General features: G+C 40.9%; 1 protein-coding gene across 3 annotated transcripts in view; it reads right to left on the minus strand.

Annotated features, from left to right (window-relative positions):
• Positions 1-26,298, minus strand: part of SPIRE1 (spire type actin nucleation factor 1) — a 173,269-nt gene that overhangs the window by 99,732 nt on the left and 47,239 nt on the right. For all 3 annotated transcript variants that reach the window (XM_043539901.1, XM_037892887.2, XM_037892889.2), the window contains exon 3: positions 6,270-6,503. In XM_043539901.1, the coding sequence (XP_043395836.1) occupies positions 6,270-6,503 (234 nt within the window). The remainder of the gene's footprint in view (positions 1-6,269; positions 6,504-26,298) is intronic.

Consider the following 26,298-nt stretch of genomic DNA (forward strand, 5'->3'; position numbering starts at 1 on the left):
TAATCAACAGTGTGAGCTATCCCAAGGTAAACACACAGTAAAGACAAGGCACTTCAGTTTTACTGTGAGGTAGGCACTATACCTCTGCTAAAAGGTCTTGTCTTCACTGTTTTTGTACCTGGAGATAACTCATGTCGCATGAGTTAGGCTACGATTTAGTCACGGGTACTTTTAGTAAAAGTCCTGGACAGCTCACGGGCAATACCGTGATTAAATCTTGCGGGGGGGAGGGGTGCCGGGGAAGTGAGGGGGGGCTGCTACTGGGGGGGCGTAGAGGGGTCGCTGCTAGGAACGACCCGGGGGGGCACTGCTGGGGGCAATGCCTGGGGCCAGCGGCACCAGCTACCAGGGGCCAGTGGACCGCAGCTGCTCCAGCCGGCCAGCCGTGGACTGCTGCCTGGGGCCACGGCTGGTGTGGCTATCCCGGGGGCCACCTGAGTAGCTGGCCCAGGAGCCAGCTGCTTGGACGACCCTGGGGTCAGCCACACTGGCCCCTGCAGAAGTCATGGAGGTCACAGAAAGCCATGGAATCCCCTTTTCTCCCTTTAGTAGAGCCAGAGCTCTAAGCACCACTGTAACTGTCTATAGAATAGATCAAAAACCAGTTGAGGGCACCACCCTATTAACACCTTCCATCATAACAATACCACATATCATCTCTGTCCATCCTCCCAATAGAATTCAACATACTGACACCCGAAGTGACTCAACTCCCAGAGAGAAAGAAGATAAATAACAATGGTTTTTGGGAGAGCAGTAACGGGTGCACGAACCCCTGGAGATAGGGGCAAATGGGGGACTCCAGCATGGGAGCTGGGGTGAATGAAGTTGTGGCAGTGGGAAATTGAGGGACCTTGGTATGGGGGAGAATAGGGGTGCATATAGAGTTTCTGGCACGGGTAAAAATACAGGAGCCTGGTATGTTGGGAGGCAAGGAAGGGGGCATACATAACCCCTAGCATGGGGGATGACAATGGGGAAAATGCTATGGAGGGAGGAGACCATAGGGGACACAGAGCTCATGGCAGGTGGTGGAGATGGGAATGGGATGGCATGCAGAACCCCTGCCTTGGGGAAAACAGGGGACACACAGAGCTCCAGGCATGTGGTCGGGGGTGGGGAGAGTTGCTGGGAGTCCCTGAAATAGATGGAGATGGGAATGTGGCACACAGGGAGCATGTTGGGGAAAACATAGGAATGCAGTATACGTAATGAGCTTGGCCTACAGAAGCTATGAAACGTGTGACCCCCTAGTATATAACCAAGGACTATACAATTAAGGACTTTAAAAATCAATAGGGACAATGTAAAGTCAATCTTCCACTTTACAGGCAAACAATAAAAATTGCAGGGTGGGCAAGATATAATAGTTGCTCAAATCAGCAAATAAACCTGTGTTAGCGTTCTCTACAAGCTGCAAGCAAAGGATAAAACTTTATTGTAAACCATGCTCACAGGGAACTACAATAATTGAGTCTCACAGTTACAACCACATGCTGTTGTGTGGTAGTCACTGGATAAATGAAGGTATAGCCTGCACATATTTCACAACTGAAAAAAAAACTTCTCTGCCACATCTGACACATGTGTTTACCCTGGGAAAGGTGTGGTTGAAAGTGATGCAAGTAGAAAGAATCTCACAGATCCACACTTATGTGGAAAATGTGGCAGAATAATGTTGTTGCTTATGTATGGGTAATGCACTAAGACGTTCTGCAGTGTTATATAGTCAGCTGAATGAAGACCTGTCACAGTGCAAAGCTTGTAGCTACTAAATTATAAAAAAAGACGCATAAGAAAAACTGAAAAGTCTATGGATTCTAATAAAAAAAGTATAACAAAACTCAGGTTAATGTAGTACTAATACTTGGTATCTGTAAGGAATATGAAATACATGTTACAAAGAGTTAAAGTTAATACATACTTTTTGGTAACCTTTTTATAATATTTTACTAGTAAATCCAAGATATGCTGCCAATATTTTAACACAATGCTCCCATAACTTTTTTCCCCGTTAACCTGTGATAAATTATGTGTACTAGGGTAATGGAGGAATCTCACACGGACATGAAAACATCCCAAACCTTCCTTTTACTTGGTTGCAGAAAATGCAGTAAGGGCTTCAAAAACCTACTCAACCTTTACCGCCAGCATATCACTATACTACACCCTTGTGCATACAAATGAGTGTTTTCTGGCTTATGGAAAAAAAATTTTATGCATTTGAGCTTGATTAGCCAACCCCTCCCCATTTGGTGGTTCTCTTCTTCCATGTTTTTTCAAAATGACAACTTTCTTTCCCACCAACAGCAACCAGATATGTTACCTCCTCTAAAATTGCTCTGTGGCCTGACAAAAGATGTATTCTTTAAGAGCCCCAATTCAGCACATGCTTAATTGCTTTGCTGAACTGGGGCTAGAAAGGGCATATTGCCCTTTACCTCTCAACTAGACATCAAGGATCCAATGTCTCCTAGAGATGTCGCCGGATGCCCTCGTCTCCCACTGACATCAGTGAGTTGGAACTGCTCAACCTGTCTCAGGAGATGTACAAAATCTCACAGAACTAGGTCCCAAGCATATCCCTTACTGCAATCAGACAAATGGACAAAAATTACCAGGTTGCTTTTCATTTGGGATTTGTGCAGGGTACTGTAACATTTTGTTCTGGATCAACCAGGGCAACACAGGGGATCACATTCACCTAATTCTTGTGCATAGTCCCAGTGACTTCACACTAACGTTAATTGCATTAGTAAAATGCTTCCTTCCTCTATGTTTTATCAAAATAATGCGAACCTCAAACATATTTGAAACAATATAAAAGCTACAGTTACTATAATATGGATAAAAAGAAAAGGAGTACTTGGGGCACCTTAGAAACTAACAAATTTATTAGAGCATAAGCTTTTGTGAGCTACAGCTCACTTCATCGGATGCATTCAGTGGAAAATATAGTGGGGAGATTTTATATACACAGAGAACATGAAACAATGGGTGTTACCATACAGACTGTAACAAGAGTGATCAGGAAAGGTGAGCTACGAGGGGACCTTTTGTAGTGATAATCAAGGTGAGCCATTTCCAGCACTTTACAAGAACAGTAGGAGGGGAAATAAACAAGGGGAAATAGTTTTACTTTGTGTAATGACACATCCACTCCCAGTCTTTATTCAAGCCTAAGTTAATTGTATCCAGTTTGCAAATTAATTCCAATTCAGCAGTCTCTCCTTGGAGTCTGTTTTTGAAGTTTTTTTGTTGAAGAATTGCAACGTTTAGGTCTGTAATCGAGCGACCAAAGAGACTGAAGTGTTCTCCGATTGGTTGTTCTGAATGTTATAATTCTTGACGTCTGATTTGTGTCCATTTATTCTTTTACGTAGATATATATGTGAATACTTAAAATGTTAAACATGTAATTGCAGCAAACATCCCTCCAATATCTTCCACTCAAACAGTGTTTAGCATTTTAAAGCTGATCAATCATCATAACAGTCGCAGAAAGTGTACTACAGAATACAGTGTTAAAAGTGGTACACAAAACAGCCACATTCACTCTTCAGACAATTTGAGGGTACACTCTTGCATGTTTTCTGTACCTAATAAACAACATGCTCTCAGGATTACAGTGCATGCAATCACCACTAAAGGAAAATATTTTCACTAATTTTTCCCCATTTATTAGTTTACACAATAAAGTTGAGCAATATGTGTTTCAGCCTAGAGTGGGCATTTTTGGCTGATCCAAATGAGGCCCTACACTCAGCTTTTCTGTCTGTAACATAACTTTTCAACACCACATCCGATCAACTCGAGAATTTCAGGTACTGTTCTAGGCATCAATGGCCAGAACCCTATTGATTTTGGTGAAAACTGAAAAAGCCATTAGCACTTAATAAGTTGCTCTTTGCTCTCCCTACAGAAGGGGGAGGCAGAGGGAGAGGAAAGTGAAAGTCTTCCATCCTTTCTCCAGGGCTAGTCCTATGGGCAGGTGAGTAGGTCTGTCATCCTGTGCACCAACTTCCAGGGGGCACCGAATTGCTGAGCCACTTGGTTTATTGTCCTCCCCTTTGCTCCGCCATCTTTTTTTTTTTTTTTTAAGCTCGGCTGCTGGGGATATTTTCCTCCATGCCTAGCAAAATGGCTAGGGCCTCTCCTGGCTCTCTCCTGCCTAGTGCACTGCATCCCAAAGCCTGCTCAGAGTAGGGGAGCTAGGGTGACCAGACAACAAGTGTAAAAAATCAGGACAGGAGGTGGGGGGGCAATAGGTGCCTATATAAGAAAGCCCCAAATATCGGCACTGTCCCTATAAAATTGGGACATCTGGTCACCCTAAGGGGAGCATGCGTTTGCCCATCCCTTCTAATCCAAGGAGAGTGAAAGACGCTTCATTCCTTCCTCACTCCTAGTGCGCTGCTTCTCCAAAGTCCGCTCCACGGTGGGGGGGAAGAAGGGAAAGAGAAAGGAGAAAGAGATGCCTTAATAATCCAGTGAGAAGGAAGGTACTTTGGAGGAAAAGTTAAAAAAGGAGAGACACAGAGCCCCTGCAATGTGGGGAAGGGAGGAGGGACTAGGGGGCATACTCCATACAGAGCCCCTGGAATGCGGGGGAAGGAGGAATGGAAGGTTTTGCTATGAGGGGCACACACATGACCTTTAACCAAGTCTGCAATTCGTGGCAGCCATTAACAGCACAAGCTTAATTATTTACAGAGTCTTTCCTGATACCACCCCAAGCAAATTTTACTCCCATCCAAATCTCCTTGCAGCATTCCTCTCCACCCCAATATCTTTTCAGAAGACCAGAAGGGGCCACTTTCGATGGGCTTCTGAGTGTTTATAGTTTCTGTGGAGTCTGTTAGCTGAAACAGACTTTGCCCATTCTGTTCTAATGGGGAATTCATTACTGCTACAACTCTTCCAGCCTCCACTTTGACAACTACATTCCCATTCTGGGGGCATCCAAGCTAAGATTCTGTCTTCGATGGTCCTCAAACCTGAAAATCCATTTGCACTTCAAGTGAATAACAAACAGTGCTCGATCTACATGAGCAATGAAGTGCCACTCTCTAGTCTATACTAAATGCCTCTTCAATACTGATGTAGCAAATAGACTATAATATTATGAAGACTGCACTACTGAAAATAAAAACAATGTGAAAATCCAGTGTCTGTGTTTATTTCTACCCTCTTCAAGACTACAAAGAGATCATATACAATTCTAAGAGCTCTGTCAAAGGCTCTTTATTGGAAAATAGAGAATTAACCACTTTGAAATGATTGTCAAGAGTAGCGAAGTTGACATTAGAAATTGCACTGTACTTAAAACTCATAAGCTGTTACTTCCAAATGTCACTAGTCAGGTTAAGAACTGCCATCGCAAACCTTAGAGTGAAATATCGTACCGAGTCACTATGCACAAAAGAACTACTCTTAAGAACAGGCATTCCCTTCAGCAGAGAAGTGGGTGAGGGAAGAGGAACATTTCTACAGGAACATTGGAGTAATGAGCTGGTGCATATTACTGAAACAGCCGCTCTCATTTCAAGGTGTGTATGAAAGAATTAAGCAGATGTCCTGCTAAAAGATTTAACATCCAGTTTGAGGACAAAATCAGAATAGACTAATTAGACTGTCCCAATATCAAGTATCGGGAATGCTAGCTGATACTTTAATTTCTGTTGTTTACTGTCAAAGACGAAATACTATCAGTGTATTACACTTACAAACGTATTACCTAAGGAAACTAAACTATCACACTGGCAGTATCATGTTTGAAGCTAGCACAGAAAACAGACTCATTGCGATGAGCCTGGTCTAAACTATAGGGTTAGGTCAGTGTAAGCTGCCTTGCATCAACCTCGCTGTGGAAGTGTCTTCACTTAAATTTGGCTCCTCCTGATGTAAGTGCCTCTCTACGCCAATTTCGTAACACCACCTCCCAAGCAGCGTAGAATCACAGTTGATATAATTAGGTTGACGAAGTGTTAGTACAGACACTGCGTTGCTTACATTGACTGTTACTGGCTTTCGGGAGCCATCACACAATGCCCCACACTCACAATACAATTGATACAAGTACTTCTGGTAAGAAGGAGCACTGCCAACACAAGGAGCCAAGTGTGCACACACACAAGCAATTTTGTAATTGTGGTGGCTGTATGCCAGCATAAAAGTTAGCTTGATATAACTTTGTAGCGAAGACGCGGCCTTAGTGGTGAAAAGAGTTTTTAACAGCAAAGTACCATGTAAATTGGCTATTACTGTACCTTCATGACATCTTTATACGAGTGAATGACCTCAATTTCCTCTTTTTCATCTTCGTCTTCTTCCACGCCTTCATCCAGAGCCTCATAGCCTTCATCTTTACTTCCATCTACCTCCACGGTATTGGTCATGTGATCTATAAGCTGCTCCAAGGGAGGACTTAGTTCTCGCTCTTCATTCTCCTTCAAGCCATAGTCCAGCGCTTTATAAATAATAATCCCCAGTGATTCAATAATCTATAAGAAAGAAAGCAACATTATTATTAGCATCATAGAATCATAGACTTTAACATCAGAAGGGACCACTTTGATCATCTAGTCTGACCTCCTGCACAATGCAGGCCACAGAATCTCACCCACCCACCCACTCCTGTAACAAACCCCCAACCTATGTCTGAGCTACTGAAGTCCTCAAACCGTGGTTTAAAGACTTCAAGGTGCAGAGAATCCTCCAGCAAGTGACCCGTGCCCCAAGCTGCAGAGAAAGGTGAAACCTCCCCAAGGCCCCTGCCAATCTGCCCTGGAGGAAAATTCCTTCCCGACCCCAAATATGGAAGTCAGCTAAACCCTGAGCATGTGGACAAGACTCACCACCCAGACACCCAGGAAAGAATTATCTATAGTAACTCAGATCCCACCCCATCGGGCATATCACAGTCCACTGGGCATATCTACCGCTACTAGTCAAAGATCAATTGCCAAAATTAGGCTATACCATCCCCTCCATAAACTTATCAAGCTTAGTTTTGAAGCCAGATATGTTTTTTGCCCCCACTGCTCCCCTTGGAAGTCTGTTCCAGAACTTCACTCCTCTGATGGTTAGAAACCTTCATCTAATTTCAAGTCTAAACTTCCTGATGGCCAGTTTATATCACTTCGATGAACTAGTAGGCAAATGCAAGAACACAAACATCCTTGAGCAACAAGTGATAAATTGCCCACGCTACAACTGCTGATTTAAGGTTGATATTATAGGATCATTCAAATTAAAGAGGGCAGTGACCCTCCACACTGCATCACTGCCCTGCAAGTCAACATACAGCACCCAATAGCAAAATGTGTCAAGTTACATTTTTTTACATTAAAATTTGACAGGCAAAAACAAAATAATGTAAAAACAAAGCTGGACCATTTTGAATTTTTATTCCTAAAAGTGTTTCAGCTCAAAATATTTTTTTAGATTCCTATAAAAATGTTTGGTATATGTATACAGACTTATCCTCCTTTTGTTTAAGAAAAAAAAAAAAAGGGGGGGGGGGTGCTTAAGAAAAGATGCCTAACTCTTTCCACAAGTGGTAGTGACTTGGACCACCTCATTGCCTCCAGGGATGACTGGCCATAGCTATAAGGATCAATTTGACTAAGAACCTGACTGAGCTCTGATCAAACCACTGAGATCTACTTACTTGGTGACGAGACAGAGATCCCATATGGGAAAATCTAGTTGTTCTTAGTAGTAATCGTAATTTAGTAGCCCCTTGGGACCTCAACTGAGATCAGGGCCCTATTGTTTCACAGTGCCTAACATTATAGAAAAGAGACAGTCCCTGATCTTCTCAATCTTTCCTAGTAATAAGAAATTGGCCTGAATGCTCCAAAATGCCAAGTATACCTTTTCTTTCTTTACATTAACGATTATTAATACCAGAGGCATTGCAGTACCTAGCACTTTGAAGACCTTAAGGGGAAAAAAGTCATGATCTTTTAAATCTGATGGCTACTGTGCTATTATTTAAATGGTCAGGCACCAGTGCAGAAGTAGAACAGCCCTGGAACAGAAGTTAGTAATGGAACTATTTCCAAAAGCAGATATTTTTCAAATATTTCCAACCTGATAAGAAAGTTTCAGTCCCCCAATCTGGCATTCCACATAATTCTAGCTAAAAAACACCCTTTGAAAAAAGAAAAAAAGGAGAAATTCTCACATCTTAAACTTTTTTTAAGGTTTAATTTGAGCAACCTACTTATTTTACTACAGTAAAACATTTCAAAGAGGACTTACTGTAATGGATTATAATTTAGTAGGGGAATTCTAACAGTTTAATCATAATCACATCCAGACAGAAAATGTAATGCACCAGCAATGGACCAGCAGTTTTATGCTTCATTTCTCTAGTGAGACATGGGAATGCATTAGTAGTAGAGAGCACTAATAATCAAATTGTTAGACCACTTCAGGTGCAGAACTTAGTGGCAATTTGTACCATGATTAGGAAAGTAATACTTCCTGAAATGCAGAACTTTGCTATTTGTTTTTTCCAACAAAACAAAAAACATTCCTCAACATAAAATGCATTAATAAACTGTCCATATTTCACAGTGCACAATTAAAACACCAGCACATTAAGGGCAAGAAAAAGGCAGATTTATCCACCTAATATATTGATTATATTTTCCAATATTTTAACAATTATATGGAATAATACTGATTTTCCTACATTCTTCCATAGCAGCTTTAAAAAAAGATACATGGTACTCCCATGAACATGTCTGGTTTGGCTTAGAAAACTACAAAGCAAAGCTGTGCATCCCTATTTTGGAATAACTGTGAATGAGATATTCAAAGAAAGATCTTTGGGAAACGTTCATAATGAACATATAAGGACTGAAAATGTGAAACAACTGTAATAAAGCAAAGTACATTTTTTAAGTATGGCTCCTTCCACGAAGGTCCTCCGTACATCCTCAACATGTAGTGCAGGGGTGGCCAAACTCACTGGCCCTCTGAGCCACATTCTTCAGAAGTTCAAGAGCAGGGCACACCTGCTGGGAGCCGGGGCTTCAGCCTGCTCCTTCTGAAGCCCCAAGCCCTAGCAGGTGTGCCTCGCAGGGCTGAAGCCCAAAAAAACCCCTCCCTGCTGGGCAGAAGCCCGACCACACAACCCTGCTGCAAGGCAGAGGTCCTGAGCTTCTCTGCCCCACCCCCAATCTGGTAGGTGAAGAACGGGAGGGTGTGGGGGGCTCCACGAGCCGCATTTTAATGGTAAAAGAGCCATAGTTTGGCCACCCCTGATGTAATGCTTTAATATCTGAAAGGCAAGAATCTAAGAAGAGTTAAACCACATTTGGAAGCACCCACCAGGCATACTTTAAAATCTGTAACATTCAGCAAGTTCAGTTACATCATTAGCAGAACCTCCATAAACATTTTATACTGTCTTAAGTACTTGCTGGACAGCACAGAAATGCTTTTGATAGAATAGTTTAGTCTTGTTCAACAGGTGGAATCAAGTAGTTTAACAACTGCTTAAATATTTCTTAAATATCTGATATGAGTGCACAGTATAAATTTTGTCTAGCTTCATAAAAACAAAAATCTAAGAAATTTTATCTGTTCAATCCTTTTTTCCTGGTGTTAAATTTGATGTAAAAAAAAAAAGAAAAGTATTTTGTGTGACAAGGCTTCAGGTCCAGGACCCAATGAGCACTTTTCTTGGAAAAGACAGCAAAACAGGCTTAAAAGGGGAAGTTCTCTCTCTCTCTTTGATTAGGAACAGGGATTAAGGCCTTCACAAGTACTACAGCTAAAACTCAATGACAGCTGTTGCTTTCTTTGATGTACCAACACTGTGCCTGTTCCAGTCCAGTAATATGGCTTCTGCATTATGTGCTAAGCATAGACTTCATAATATGTGCAAAGATGGCCTGACACAAAAGTCTGAACAGAAACTATTCAGAACTACTTCCCTGCCTTTCAAATCCTTTATTTTGTGACACTTAGCAACATATCCATTCTGTCTCAGTATCTCCATTTCAGCTTGTTATGACACAGCAAGGAACATTTTAACTGAGAAACTTTGCATTAACTACTTTGCTGCTGCTGAAAACATGTAATAGAAATATGTAACACTTTAACCAATGTTAATTTACCATGGAAGTTATAAAAACACATATAAGTGCCTGCCATAGGAATACCAAACAAAACCTTTCAGATTTTTGTACATTCACAAAATAGCCAGTAATGAGATTTAAAACAACTGGGAGAATATAATTCCCGTTGCAAGCAAGCAAGATCTGAGCAAAGTGGGTCAGTACCGGTGTCCTTGAGATATATGTATAGAATGAAGAGCCTAATTTTACCTACATCAATGGAAATAATCTGATTTTTGTTATATGTACGAGCTGGATTTAAGAATATGGTTTTATAGTGTTTATCTAATATCAATGTGTTCTATTTGTGTGTGTCTCTCTCTCACACACACACAAACACACCTGCACACACACAAAATCTCTCCACTTGCCTTCCCTAATGATCTAATATTTAAGCACAGTACGGAGTACAAGTTCAGCCTTTGGGAACAGCTTCTTTCCCAGTCTGAAGCCATGACTTTCAAAGGAACTTAATGTGAAGGTATAAAGCATTATAATGTAAGCAGCTTAATTTATTTTTTTTAAGTTATTCAGCCACTGGTTGATGTGCAGAGAGCAAATCCTCTGCTAAAGTTCTGAAGCCTCGAGAACTAAGAAGTTCTCAAACTCTAAGTACAGGACACAGAAAACGATGTGAGTTAGGCAAACGTCATTGTTTACTCTTAAAAGAAAAGGAGTACTAGTGGCACCTTAGAAACTAACCAATTTATTTGAGCATAAGCTGTAGCTCACGAAAGTACTCCTTTTTGCGAATACAGACTAACACGGCTGCTACCCTGGAACATTGTTTACTGTTGGCACTGGCAATTGTTTCAATGCAATGTAATCATTTCAGTACTATCAATTTACAGCTGCTTGGTTTAAAGTAAAACCTCCACATGCTAAGGCATTGTGAGTTTTTCAGTCTATGAGCAAAGCTCTTTAAGGCCTTATAGATATATAGTCATTATATACAGAACTGAGCTTTCATATATATACTGGTTTAGGACGCATCTAAAAGGTTTAACTGAAATGAATATGAACTTAAACAGCTATAGTTCTTTCTTTTAGGAAATACATCAGTATTTTTTTTTCAACTTGTTTACTTTTCAGACTTACCGGAACTGATTTGCAAACAGGCAGAGTCTCCATGCCATTCCCCAATACTCATCACATGCAAAATGGGGTAATGTCTGTAAACTCACCATCTTTCTGAGGTTTGCTTTTATTTTTAAATAAAGCAACAAAGCCCAAAGGGAGGGCTCTGCTTACAAACATAAAAGGACTTTCTCCAGCAGAGTTCCTGCCCTTCCTTGTAGTTCTCTTTCACTCAGAGAGCCACTCAGACTTTTGTATCCCTGAGTTAGAACTAAAGCGGCTCAACTGTTCTCGCTGCCAAGGTAGGTCAACAAAATAGCTTTGAACCTCTCCATTGCGACCTAAAGACTCACAATCCAGTTACAATAATATTTGCATTTCTATTGTACCATTCATCACAAATTTTAACAGCATTTTACAATTAAGCCTAATGATAAACAAAAATAATACAAATTTAATTGAGCATAAGCTTTCATGAGCTACAGCTCACTTCATCGGATGCATTCAGTTTTTCCACTGAATGCATCCGATGAAGTGAGCTGTAGCTCACAAAAGCTTATGCTCAAATAAATGTGTTAGTCTCTAAGGTGCCACAAGTACTCCTTTTCTTTTTGCGAATACAGACTAACACGGCTGCTACTCTGAAACCAAAAATAATACAGAATACTTAACACGTATTTCACTTATGGATCTCAAATAACTCTGTTCTGACACAATACTGCTCAGCTCCCACAACTGGAGATATTTTTCAACATATACACAGATATTTTGAAGTTGAAAGTTTAAAATTCAACTGAAAACAGCACAAACTTGCTTAAGAACTTACAGAAGACCAACAGCCTGTCTGCCTCTGTTTAGATCAGCAATAGAGTTGTTATTTTTTCTATTTATATCATAGTAATATATCTGCTTTTGCAATATCTAATTTTGTATGTCAAATTAGATTACCTTTGTTAGACAGTGTGAACAAACAGTTTTATTATACGGTAATCTGAAGAGCTACCGAAATACAGAGTTTGGTTACTCACCCCAACGTCCTTCATAATTCTAAGCAGAAATATCAACATTCTTATATAAGCTATATTGAAGCACCTTATATATACTAATACATTTATCACCACAACACTCCCATGGAAGTAGGGTAGTATTATCCCCATTTTACAGACAGGGACACACTGCTGAAATGGATGCTGTAACCAACTGGTAAAATGAAAATTTTCAACTACTTGCAGCTGGGCAACTAAGATTTGGAACACTTATGGTTAATCAAATGAATTACTCATTATGAAACTACCCGGACATGTGGTTGAAATATTATTTAACTTATTTAACTTTTGGGCGTTATGGTTCACCATAAAAATAGCTTAGATTCTAGTCTCTGAAATATATTGCACCTTGCCACTAAAAATAACTTCCGTGTTAAAGGAAAAATTTGTATGTGGTGTGTCTAACAGAAAGTAAAATGTGAAAACGATTAAATGCACACACACTTCCTTTCCTGTAAGATTCTCTTATGTAACAGGAATGGTATCTTGATCTAAAGTATACATACCCTAATCTACGAAAATGTCTTTGTAATATCCAGAGTAGTTATCTTTCAAAATAATCTTATGGAGCATACCATGATTCATTCATATTGTGCTTTTGCAATGTGTACATATCTTTACACATATATACACCTTTATATTATTATCCAGGTATAAAGTGTACAGATTCAGTACAATAGCTCTCTATCAGATTTAAGTGTGTGTGTAAGGGGGTCCTTAACCAATCATTTTCAAAGCAAATTAAATATATAAAACCTAAATCTTTTCAACATCTTTTGACTTATTTGCTTCTAAAAGACAGAACTACACTGTAATTTACTTATAAATACATTCATGCTCATAAGTAATGTAGCCTTCTCCAACCTTTATCCCGGGTGCTAACAACAAACATATTATGTTCTTCTGTTGCCTACATTTTAGCTACAGAGATTGTCCAGGTGAACACTTTCATTTATTAGTGCAAATGAGAGCAGAATTTGGCCGATGATCTCAATCTTAATGCATAATTTCCTTGGTCTATAAAAATATTAGACTGGAACACAAACTATCATTTTCCTTATTTTTTTCATACATTATAACCTCAGAGATTTAGATCATAATTATTGTTATTTACTTACCATCCCAAGGATATTTCTCCCAAATGACCGTTCATCCCTAAAGAATAACAAACTTAGTTTCCCTGCCTTAATTGGGCAAACTCCAGTAAGGCCAGAAGTTCCTGTAAAGGAATCTTTCCTATTGCAGACTGTCCACAAAGACAGAATTTGCTCAGAAGTTTTCAAATACCGTTATTGCTACATATATACATACATACAGAGACACACATATTGCATTTTTTAAAACCATCAAGGGCCTTGACCCTGATCCCACTTAAGTCAATGGGCTTGTCTCCACTTACAGGGGGATTGATGCGCGGCGATCGATCCACTGAGTGAAGACACGCTAAATGGACCGCCAATTGCTCTCCCGTCGACTCCAGTCTCCATTGGAACAAGAAGCATAAAGTAAGTCAATGGGAGAGTTTCTCCCATCGACCCAGCGCAGTACAGACATCACAAGAAGTCAACCTAAGATACGTAGACTCCATGTACATTATTCACGTATCTGGAATTGCGTAACTTAGGTCGACTTAGCCCCATAGTGTAGACCTGCCCAATGGTAGATATGCCAACAATTTTAGAAATTCTGGTGGTGGGACACATTGTATTTGTTGCAATATGTAGGTACAATGGGGAGAGTTAAGAATGTTGTGTTTCTACAGGCTTATCTCGTCTTAATATTGTTTTACCTTTCTATATATGTAAGTCTTACAGTCTAATGTTTATTTTAGAGAGATTCTATTATCAAAGTCTTTGCTTAAATTCTACAGAATGTTTTGCTCCTGATTTTAGCTTTTAAATATAAAATGATCTTTTAAACTAAGTGGATTAAGGAGTTACAGAGGATGCTAAAACCAGGGGAAGTGATGGATCAGAACTGCATAGTTTTCTGCATAGTTTTGTTTTCTGCATAGTTTTGTCCTATATCTTAGAGTAACTGCGGGGGTCAAGCCATGCCACAAAGTGCTGTCCTCATTCTGGTTTTATGTGCAACACTATGTAAAAGACATTCTGAGACTCGTCAGAGAATTACTTCACAAATTAGAGATAATCTAGAGCAGCTCCAATCCACTATTCATCTACGTACAAATGACTAAAACCAAGTTTAAGTTTACCACAGCAGAACCATCTAACCTGCAGCTAGCCTGGCAAAGAAATTGCTCTCCTTCTGGACACACTGCTGTCCTTCAATGTTCCTGAGTCTACCATGCTCAGATAGAAAAATCTATGTTTGATCCTGCCACAAAGAAATATAGTTAAGCTTTCTATTAAGAAAGCATTGAGGTGTATGCCGTAAACTAACCAATAGAGAAAGTAAAGTATTTCTGGCTACTAACCATATAACCAGTCAAAAAAATTCAAGGGTGTACTTTCTGTTGCAATCACTATTCACTTATAAGAGGGACAAAAGTACACTTTCATCACTTTAACATTGTAAATTAAGGTCCTGTCTAGACTAGCAAAGTGTACCAGCTTAAATCAATTTAAAATGGATCTAGTTAAATAGGTGCAAAATTCTCAACTTAAACTAGGGTGACCATATTTCCCTATGCTGAATACGGGACACCTGGTAAAATTACTCATATTCAAGTGAGTTCAACAGCAATCAGTCAGAACTATGCAGTACAAACATTCAAATTAACATCAAGTTGACTGAGCCCCCATTAAAAAGAAATACTGTGTAGTTGGATTCTTTATATTTACCTTCTTATCTTTAAGGCTTTAGAGTTCACATGGGGAGAAGTGACACACACACCCCTACCCCCACACACAGAGAGGTGACACACCCACCCACCGTACCCTTCTCTCCCACAGGGGTTGGAGGAGGGGTGACCGACCAACCCGACCCTCCCTGCCAGGTGCTCTCCACCCTCCGTGCCTGGCTGGGCTCCCGGGATGGACCAGCTTACCTTGTCTATTTAGTTGCAGTTTCATCAGACTCTTCACTACCCTGAAGCATCTACTTGAATGATCCCTTCTGACACTGATAGTCAAGGATAAATAAAACTATTCTGCACCAGCCATACTTCTATGAGAGACATACAATCCACATACAAAAACAGGTGTGTGTGTGTTTCCAGGCCTCACAGGTCTAGAGATGTCATTGGCTTCTTGGTCTAGCTGTAATTTTTTGATGCTGGACTAGAATCAAATCTAACAAGCCCTAGCTCACAGATAGCAAAAAGACCAGCAAGGAAGCAAATAACTTACAGCAAGGGGTCAGGAAATTGAGAGCATCCCCCAAAGATCAGATCTGATGGTAAAATGAAACTAAAATATAACTTAGCAGCTCTTTTACAAAAGCTGCATAAATCCACAGAATTCATCAGTTTCCAAGGTTGGGTCAGACATTTTAGTGCTGATATAATGATGGAGGGATCTTCTTATGTTGAAACAAACCCAGTAAGTGTGGTCTGATCTCTGAAACATTCACCCCAGATCCAAAGGTAAAGTGAAGTTTATAGGCAGCCCTGTGGGAACTATTCAACTCTTTGGATTCTCTGGATTTTACCCATTGTCCAGTTCTTTCAAACCAACATACATATGCAGGTAGTCTATAATTGTGACGCAACCTCACACAATCTCAGAAGAGTCAAAGGATATTTGCCAACTCTTCTTCTAGAATTAATTTTTTCTTAGAAATCCCAGTTAAAAGCTATTTATGCATTAAACATATAATCTCCAGGACAAGTACAAAATACCTTGTATATATAGTTCCAGAGCCAGCCAGTTCCCAAAGTCATACTGATCTACAGAAGATATCGCTAACAGAATAGTGATATCCTTGGATTCAGAATCACCACACACTTTGTTCTTTGCAGTGTCATTGTAGCTGAGTTGGTCCCAGGATACTAGATAGACGAAGTGGGGGAGGTAATATATTTTATTGGATCAACTTCTGGTGGTGAAAGAGATGAGCTTTAGAGCTGCACGGAGCTCTTCTTCAGGTCTGGGAAAGGTACACAGAGGGCATGTCTCTGGGTATTAGACACCCAGAGGGCATTAGACACCTGCAGCTGGCCTGTACCAGCTGACTTAGGAGAAGGTTTTTTTAAAATTGCAGTGTAAATGCTAGGGTTTGGGCTGCAGCCTGAGGTCTGGGTCCTTCCCACCTCGCAGGGTCCTAGAGCTCAGGCTCCAGCATGATCCCAAATGTCCACACTGCAATTCAAACAGCCCCTTACCTTGAGCCCACAACCACAAGTCAGAAGCACTGGCCAGCCAAAGGTGTCTAAGGGCTTGGCTACACTTACATTTTATAGCACTCTAACTTGCTGGCTCAGGGATGTAAGCTTTGACTCCCATCAAACACCCATTGGCCTAGTTGGAAGGTACCCTGGTCAGGGAGCCAGTAGACTATGGATTCTGGTCTTAATGGAGCCAGTGGCTCTGTTAGATGCATAGACAGTCCTTGTTTTAGTTTAACGGCATGGCACCCTCTGCTCCCCCCTCCCCACAAGGGCCGCAGGGACATGGTGCCAGCTGCTTCCGGGAGTGGCGCAGGGCCAGGACAGGCAGGGAGCCTGCCTTAGCCCCGTGACACCACGGGGGTGGCAATTCCATGGGCCGGATCCAAAGCCCTGAAGGGACGTAGTTTGTCCACCCCCCGTCCTAATCAAATTCCTCCTCAAACAGGCGTGATGTCAACCAGTTGCCTGAGGTGTGGTTCTGGTCCCTGGTTTTCCTGTACTCAGTCTTTAGCTGCTTAATCTGCTCCCTGCACTGGTCACCAATCTGGTAAATTTGCAAAGCTGTCAGCTCTTTTGCTATTTGCTGGTGTGCATGGTCATTCCTGGTACTCTTACTAAAGTCCACTGTTTTGCTGCCCTGGCACCAGAGATTTATCAAAATTTGGCTGTGCTCCCATGACTGTGATGCACCAGGCTTTGCAAAAGACTTGTTCTGTTCAGTCTCCACTGCAAACGCAGAAGAGTCTCTGATGGTGTGTTTGCAGCTTGGTGTTCAGAAGACAATGGAAGGGTTAACACTGAGTCACAGAGGTACTGCACTACACCAAGGGGAGCTGCTTCCCCTTTCTGGAGTTGACTGGAAATTCTTGGGATAGAGAGGACAAATGAAGTTGACCCATGGGATTGTGGGATACTTTTGGTAGAATCCTAGGACCCGAGTGAGGAGGGGCTGTGGCTGCACTGCAAAGCAATAGTGCTTGAGCCCAGGGTCAAACTCAGGGTCAAACCCTCCAACCCTGCGGGATCCTAGGACCCCAAGTCCAAGCCCGAGTCTGAGATATTTATGTATAGATGGAAGGGGGGTTTGGCCTCAAGCCTGAGTCTAAGTCCGGGCTTATGCTGCAGCGTAGACATACCGAGTTCCTTTTCCAGACCTGAAGAGCTCTGTGTAGCTCAAAAGCTTGTCTCTTTCACCAACAGACATTGGTCCAACAGAAGATATTACCTCACCTACCTGGTCTCTCTAATACACATTTTGTGTCATTGCTTTATGTCAATATTCTATCCCTAAACTGTACAGAAATGATTGTCTAATCAATACACCTCAGAAATCCCACGCTATTTTGAGAAAATTATATTTGCATTTTATAACGAAATATGAAACATTCAGTAGCAGGTTTTTAAAAAAGAGTTCAACTCCTTTAGCTAGTTAATTAAGTGGCCAGAATTTCTTGTGTACTCAGCACCCCATCACTCGAGTAGAGTGGAAAAATCCGGTTACAGGCAGTCCTCAGACTTACCACACAATAGGTTCCTTACACCTGCGTTGTAAGTCAGAAGGTCGTTACTCAGAACTGCCATTGCGGGACCAAGCATCGTAAACTATAATCGGAACTCGAATCAGGGTGTCCATGTAGAAGTGTCGTAAGTGCCGTTCATTGTAACTCCAACGTCAAAGTCGAGGACTGCCTGTACTTCATTTAGGTGCCTAAATAGCAGCAGAGCTCTTTTTAATATCAACCTGAAATGCTGGTCTCCCCCATTAAATCTGTATAGCATAGGGTAAAAGCACACAAAAGACCAGACTTCACAGGGGAAGACCAGACTTCACAGTCCGTGATGCGTTTTTCATGGCCGTGAATTTGATAGGGCCCTACATATAACTAACAATTAATGATTTTAGATTCACAGCCTCAAAATGTAGGGCCAAATGCTCTGGTCCATAAAGTCTACTTTGCACCACTGAAGCAGCACAAAGTGGATATCAAACTGGCCAGAAATGTATTCTTATGAAAGTGGGCTGCAAAGTTACAATCTTGATGCAAATACAATTTGTTCCCCCATCCGTCCCCAACTAAGCTACTCACAAATATGCTAGCAGAGTGCATTTATCTTTCTTCTGTCCATAAGGCTCTGTCTATACAAGGCTTTGAACTGAGTTTAATTAATCACATTTATATTCACTTTAAAACACAACTCCAGCTAAAGCAGTTTGTAAATGTGGTTTGGCTAGTGTTTAAAAGGCATATTCTAGACTAGATTTGTATATGAGTAAATTCGAGGGAAAATAAATTTTCCTAGACATGGAAACAGTAAGTAGTTACCCCCACCAAGTATGGATTACTACTCACAAAAGCCATAACATCAGGGACAGGTTTCCCACAATTGCAGATACTTCAATGGTTGCTGTGTGTAGGGTGACCTGATGTCCCGATTTTATAGGGACAGTCCCAATTTTTGGGTCTTTTTGTTATATAGGCTCCTATTACCCCCCACCCCATCCCGATTTTTCACACTTGCTGTATGGTCACCCTAGCTGTGAACATGGGAACACCGCACAAATTTACACTAGCCAAGATGGTTTGTTTGTACACATTGAACAATTACAAGTAAGTGACAATAGTTTAACTAAAATTTTCTACAGAAAACAAGACTTTAGTATTTTTATTCAATGTGTGGTATTTGCTCAAACCTCACAGTCCAATCACCCTACTACACTTAATTTTTCTGGCCCTCACGTTTTCGACTGCAAGGAAGTCTCACCTCATCTTACTCCACAATATTACTAACTCACAATGACATTTCAAACTTTTCCTACTTTCTGGATACTGTGCCCTTGTTCAAAGTTTTGAAAACCACGGTTTGTAGTGACATATTTAATGTCGAACTGAGTTGGTCATTCTCAACCTTTCCCCAAAAATAACATAGGCCACTGATGCTAACTATAAGAAAGAAACTTTATTGTACATCAGATCCATTTGGTTTATCAAACCATCTTACTTTAATTAATTTGGAGAGTGGATAATGTGCCATTCATTACAGTAACTAAGTCTATGTTGCTACTTACTTAGTTGCATTTAATGTACTACATTCAAGAACTAGCTACAAGTAGCCATACAATCTTTATTGCTTCTCTACACATTTGGCCAATTTTGGAAGGAATTAATAGCAGTAGCAAATTAAAAGTAGAAGCAAAGTTAACTGTGCAGTGCTGAAGTTAACCTCACATAATCTTTAATATAGTTTTTGTATTTACTGTGCTTGTATGCTGCATTGTAGTGAATTTACTGCTATAGAATGTGAAGTGACATTTCCACTTTTTATCACTGGGGTCATCAAACTCTTAACAGTTATTTAGAAAGAATTACAATCATATATTTCCCCCCGCAATTATCTGTTGCCTATCCCCAACATTCAAGCCATCTGTCACTGTATTTCCAATATCCTTGGGAAAGATGGGCATCTTGGAAGTGAGCAAAGCAGCCACTATGTAAGCAGAAAGGGAGTCGGATGCAGATGTGAAAATAAGTCGGTACGCCCCAGTACGGAGTACCAGCAAGAGCCGGTGCCCCATACTGGGGCAGCCTGGCTTCCCCAGGGGGCAATTTAAAGGGCCTGGGGCTCCCAGCAGTGGCTGGAGCCCCAGGCCCTTTAAATTGCCTCCAGAGTCCCCGCTGCTGGAGCCCTGGGGTAGCTGCCTCTGCCGCCCAGGTCCTTTAAATAGCCCCTGGAGCCCCGTCGCTACTCCAGGGCTCCGGAGTCTAATTAAAGGACCGGGGCAGTAGAAGCAGGGGAGCCTTGGGCCCTTTAAATAGCCCCGGGCTGCTGCTGCTACCCCGGTGGGGGAGAAAGAGAAAGGGGGGAGGGCACTTACCTTACAGGGTAGGCTGGGGCTGGCTCTGACCCTCCTCAGCCCCATCCCTTCCGTCCTATGCCCAGCCCTTTCTGGGGGCCAGAGCTGGCCCCAGGGTACCGGTAAGTCACTCGACTTACTTTCACCCCTGATCAGATGCCTCTGTATCTAACAGTTGAGTCCAACAGATGCACGATCTCCTCTCCAGATGGAGTTGGGAGCACAACAACATACTTCATTGTTACTGAAGTTGGGTAGCAGACTAGAATGAAATGGAAGAATATTGGGACAAGTGGGTTGGCAAGATTCCATCTCCATTAGCTCAGCAAGCCCTTACGATCAGAACGGGGCTTTGCGGACTAATAATTAATAGAACAAGGGATTTGGGGAGTGGGAGACAGGGATCTTGGACTTTTCCCCCCAGATTAAATTACTGATTGCATCTCAAGCAAATCAACCTAGATGGAAAACTGGGTGATAGCAGAGTCTCAATGAAAGTCAGATACATGTACACTAAGTTTTCCAAAAGTTGTCCCTGCCCCCCAACAAAGCAAAATAATGGTGTTTAGATCCCTAAAGCAACTCATGAAAAGAGGAATGTGCAAACAAATATTAACAAGAAATGCAATGCTTTATTATTATTAAAAGATAAAAATATTCCCTCAACAAAAAGCTCTTTAGGGTAGGTATAGGATATTTTGTCTCTTCTAGAGTGCTCACTCACATGTCAGTTCTCAATAAATATAACATTTTCTCTCAGATTTCATTTATAGATTCATAGATACTAAGGTCAGAAGGAACCATTATGATCATCTAGTCTGACCTCCTGCACAAAGCAGGCCACAGAATTTCACCCACCCACTCCTGCGAAAAACCTCTCACCTATGTCTGAGCTATTGAAGTCCTCAAATCGTGGTTTAAAGACTTCAAGGAGCAGAGAATCCTCCAGCAAGTGACCCGTGCCCCATGCTACAGAGGAAGGTGAAAAACCTCCAGGGCCTCTTCCAATCTGCCCTGGAGGAAAATTCCTTCCCAACCCCAAATATGGCAATTAGCTAAACCCTTTTTAAATATACTCCTTTTCTTTTTGCGAATACAGACTAACATGGCTGCTACTCTGAAACCTGTCATCTTGATAACGCAGCATTTGTCCAACATCACTTTGACTAGTCTGCAGACTGTTCCTACACTAAAAGAAACCAACAAGGGTTCCAGTGAGGACCTGGCTTACAAAGCAGTATTGATATACAAACCTGGTTTTCAAGTAGCCAATTGTAGTTGATGCACAATGCCCAGATTATTAGATAAACTCTCACATTCTCAACACCTATTCTTCTGGACTTTGGGCTGTCAAGGTCAGATATCCTAGGCTGGTTGTAACTTGAATTCTGCAACTATTCAGATAAGTGCAGTTAACTGGAAAAGAGAAAGGCTTACTATCCCTTGAGTATCCTATTCCAACAGAGGGAAAAGGAAAAAAAGAAGAAAGTCTGCTTTAGTACCGGGCTCTTCGATTTTTTTTTTTCCATACACATTGAGCTCTAGTTAGCCCTTGTTAGATGCTTAATTTCAATTACACATATCAAAGATATCCCTCCTGAAGTGCTTTCAAATTAAATCAAGTGGAGAACAGGAAGTTTTCCAAAAATTTAGAGAAGGGCAGGAAAAACCTTGTGTTTCTCGCATGTCCTATTTGATTAATTATCACTGTTAATTAAACAACAAAAAGCAACATACACAAAGTGATCTTTCTGCAGAAAGCAAAGCACTAAGGGGGTAAAGAAAGTCAGTCAATCATGCAGAATATAAGGGGAAGGGAGAAGGAACTGTTTCAATATTAACATTTGATCAGCCTAGTACAGTGCACATTAGACAAATGCTAAATATTGTGACAGAATATGGGAAAGGAGCATGTTCAAAAGAGAGAGACAGGAAAACAAAAAATACTAGGAATTAGCCCGCATAAGCAAATAATATACTTCCTTCTTATCTAACAAGTCTGTAATAGCGTATGTATTACACACACAAGAACTAAGTTAGAAGAATGCTAACTTTGCAAAGTCAAGCACTCAAAAGTTAGCAAATGCCAGAATTAAGATTCCCTATGCATAACTACATACTATTTCTTGCCATGTAATTAAAGACTGCAGAGGCAACTAAACGAGTTTTTGAGGGAGTTTAGAGAGGGAGCGTGAGAGGCTTTCCTTGCAGGTCCAGCTCTCCGTGTGATTTCAAGATGGCCAGCAATGGAACAGTGTTGGTAGCCTCCAACAGATGTGCCATAATTTCTTTGTTGCCTAAAAGCAGAAATGTGCAAGGAAATTGCACTGTGTGTGAAGTGCAAGTTGGTGACTATGCTGGAGTAAAGATTCTTGATTGGAGGGACAAAAAGAGAAGCTATGAAGAATCAGGGAAGCTGAAGATTTCCTAGACATCCAGATTTGGGAAACACCAGTACCTCAGGTTTAATGAAGAAAGGAGCTGGCCACCAAAGAGTTGGAAAGAAAGGAAGTCACACAGGGGCAGTTTGTAACCACAAGAGGCCACAACGGCATTCTACATAGCTGGAGAAGGATAAAGATGGGCAGTCTGTGGTGGTGAACAGAGAGAAGAGGAATTCCACATAACTAGAAGTTTTCAGTCAATACCAGGTGCTCAGTGTGGAAACTGCACAAGATATCTCTCAAGATCCAACCGGTCCAAGGAAATGGAGAGATACACAGGACACACCAGTGGATGGCAGCTCAGCCCAACCTGTAAGAAAATCAAGCTTGTCCACAAAGATCTCCAACAGTCCAAGGAAGACAGATGATCCTTGCTGGGATTTAATATTCAAAGAATTGAAAGAACATTCTGCAAGCGACAGTGGACAAAACAGGAGAGCGTGCTGTCTTTCTGGAGCCAAGACATCAGATGTCACTCTAAGATTGCACAGGCTTCTGAAGTCAATGGGCAAAGATCCATTGACAATGGTTCATTTTGGCACTAATGACTCTGCATTGAGGGATACCTCACAGGTAATAGATGACTTCAGTGAACTCAGAAGTGTGCTGAAGAATAAGAAGAATGTTCAAGATCCTTCCTGTCCCACAAGTGAAGGAAGATAGAAAGCACAAGATTCTGAAAGTGAACTGTTGGCTAGGTAAGTGGTGTAAGGGTTTTGGTGAACACTGGTCCACCTTCTATGGGGAGATGGGAATGCGTAGTATGGATAGCCTCTAACTCAGCAGAAGGGGAACCAATCTCCTCAGGAACAGGCTAGCTACAGTAGTTAGGGAGCATTAAATTAATAACAAAAGGGGAGGGTAAAAAAAGGGAAGATATGACTGCTCATTTAGCACAAAATCTAGATGCTGAGACCAAAAGACACGAAGATAAATTATTGAACTAATTTTTCACCAATGCGAGGATCCTTGGTAACAAACAGAGAAACAAATTTATAAACATAAATTCAACGTAGTTGGTATTTCTGGAATCTGGTGGGATGGTTTGCATGATTGGAATGTAAAAAAAAAAAATCAATGGTTATAACTTGCTTAGGAAGGACAGAGTGAGCAAGAAAGGAGGGGGAGTGACACTGTGTATCTAAAATGTCTACCTATTTCTGAGTTACTGATAACTCAGAAGAAAATAATCTTGAATTGCTATGGGTCAATGTCCTAACAGATAATGCACAAGATTGGGATATTAGGTGGAATCTGCTACAGACAACTAAAATACGTTAGGGAATAGGATGACTGGCTCATTACACATCTATGATGTGTAGGGGGAAAAATGCATAATCATGAGGGACTTCAATTTGAGTGGTCTCATGCTGCCAGTACTAAAACACTTTTGGAAATTCGTTGTTGTCAAGATGATAATTTCCTAACTCAAAAAATATAGCATTAAACACAGAGAAAATCTATATTGAACCTCCATCTTGACAAATAAAAAGGAACTAACCACAGAACTAAAACTTAATGGGAGCTTAGGTACCAAGCGATCATGACTTGATCACATTTATAACGTGCAAACAGAATAAAGTCCAGACCAATATTACGTATACTTGGTGCTTTAAAGGGCCCAATTTTACAAAGCTGAAAATAATTATGAACCAAATCAGCCGAGAGAAAGAATTTAATCAGAAAAATGTGAATGTTAATTGGGAATTATTTAAGAACACTTTACTAGAGGTCCAAAAACCCACGAGGAAGAAGGCTGTGTTTGTTTAAAAAAAAAAAAAAAAAAAAACCACCCTGACTTAGAGGGAAAGTGAAGTAGCTATAAAAATAAAATATGAAAGAAAGAGGAAGTTAAAAGTTACAAATATAAAATCAGAAGCTAGGAATTGTAGAAAATAGATCAGTGGATCTCAAACTAGGGGCGTCGCTTGTTCAGGGAAAGCCCCTGCGGGCTGGGCTGATTTGTTTACCTGCCGCGTCTGCAGGTTCGGCCAATCGCAGCTCCCAGTGGCAGCGGTTCGCTACTCCAGGCCAATAGGGGTTGCGGGAAGCGGCGGCCAGCACATCCCTCGGCCCACGGACCCCATTGGCCGAACCCGCGGACCCCATTGGCCTGGGACGGCAAATCGCAGACAGTTGGAGCTGCGATGGGCCGAACCTGTGGACATGGCAGGTAAACAAACCGGCCCGGCCTGCCAGGGGCTTTCCCTGAACAAGCGGCACCCCTAGTTTGGGAACCACTGAAATAGATAAAGGAATCAAAAGAACGCAAGTAGAAATTTATGGCCAGCAGAGTTTAGGACAATAAAGAGGGAGTTTTTAAAAGCATACAAAAAGAATCCTAACAATAATATTGGTGTAGATGAAATGCTAGATCAAAATGGTAGAATTATCAATAGTTATGCAGAAAATGCAGAAATGTTCAATAAATATTTCAGTTCTATATTTGGGAAAAAACACAATGTAGTCATATCATATGATAACACTTTCTATTTCACTAGTATCTTAAGAGAGCGATACACAGCAGCTACTAAAGTTAGACATTTTTAAATCAGCAGGTCCAAATAATTTGCATCCAAGAGTTTAAAAAGAGCTAGCTGAGCAACTCTCTTGACCATTAATGTTGATTTTTCAATAGGTCTTGGACACTAGTGAAGAAAGTTGACATTGTACGAACATTTAAAAAGGGTAAGCCAGGTGATCGGGAAATTACAGACCTGTCAGTCTATTGATCCTGAGCAAGACAATGGAGCAGCTGATACGAGACTTGATTAATAAAGAATTAAAGTAATTAATGCCGATCAACATGGGTTTATAAAAAACAGATCCTGTCAAACTAATCTATCTTTTTTTTAGTACTAGTTTGATTGATAATGATAACTGTGTTGATATAAGACTTTTGTAAGGCATCTGACTTGGTACCATATGACATTTTGATTAAAAAACTAGACCAATATAAAATTAACATGGCACACTTTCAATGGAATAAAAACTTGACAACTGATAGATCTCAAAAGATAACTTTAAATAGGGAATTGTCATTGAGTAGGTAGTGTTTCCAGGAGGGTCCCCACAGGGATCAGTTCTTGGCCCTGTGCTTTTTGACATTTTTATCAGTGACCTAGAAGAAAACTAAAATCATCACTAATAAAGTTGGTAAATAACACAATAATTGGGAACTAGTAAATAATGAGGAGGACAGGTCACTCATACAAAGAGATCTGGATCGCTTGGTAAGTTGAGCGCAAGCAAACCACATGCATTTTTAAATGGCTAAATGTAAACAAAGAATGTAGGCCAGACTTGAAGGATGGGGGACTCTATCCTGGGAAACAGTGACTGAAAATGATTTGGGGGTTAGGGTGAATTATAAATTGAACATGAGCTCTTGATGTGACGCTGTGGCCACGGGTTGTTTTTTTTTTTAACCTCTCTCTCCAGCATGGAGAGT

This window comes from Chelonia mydas, chromosome 2 (assembly GCF_015237465.2).
Source record: "Chelonia mydas isolate rCheMyd1 chromosome 2, rCheMyd1.pri.v2, whole genome shotgun sequence".
NCBI classification, from domain to species: Eukaryota; Metazoa; Chordata; order Testudines; family Cheloniidae; genus Chelonia; species Chelonia mydas.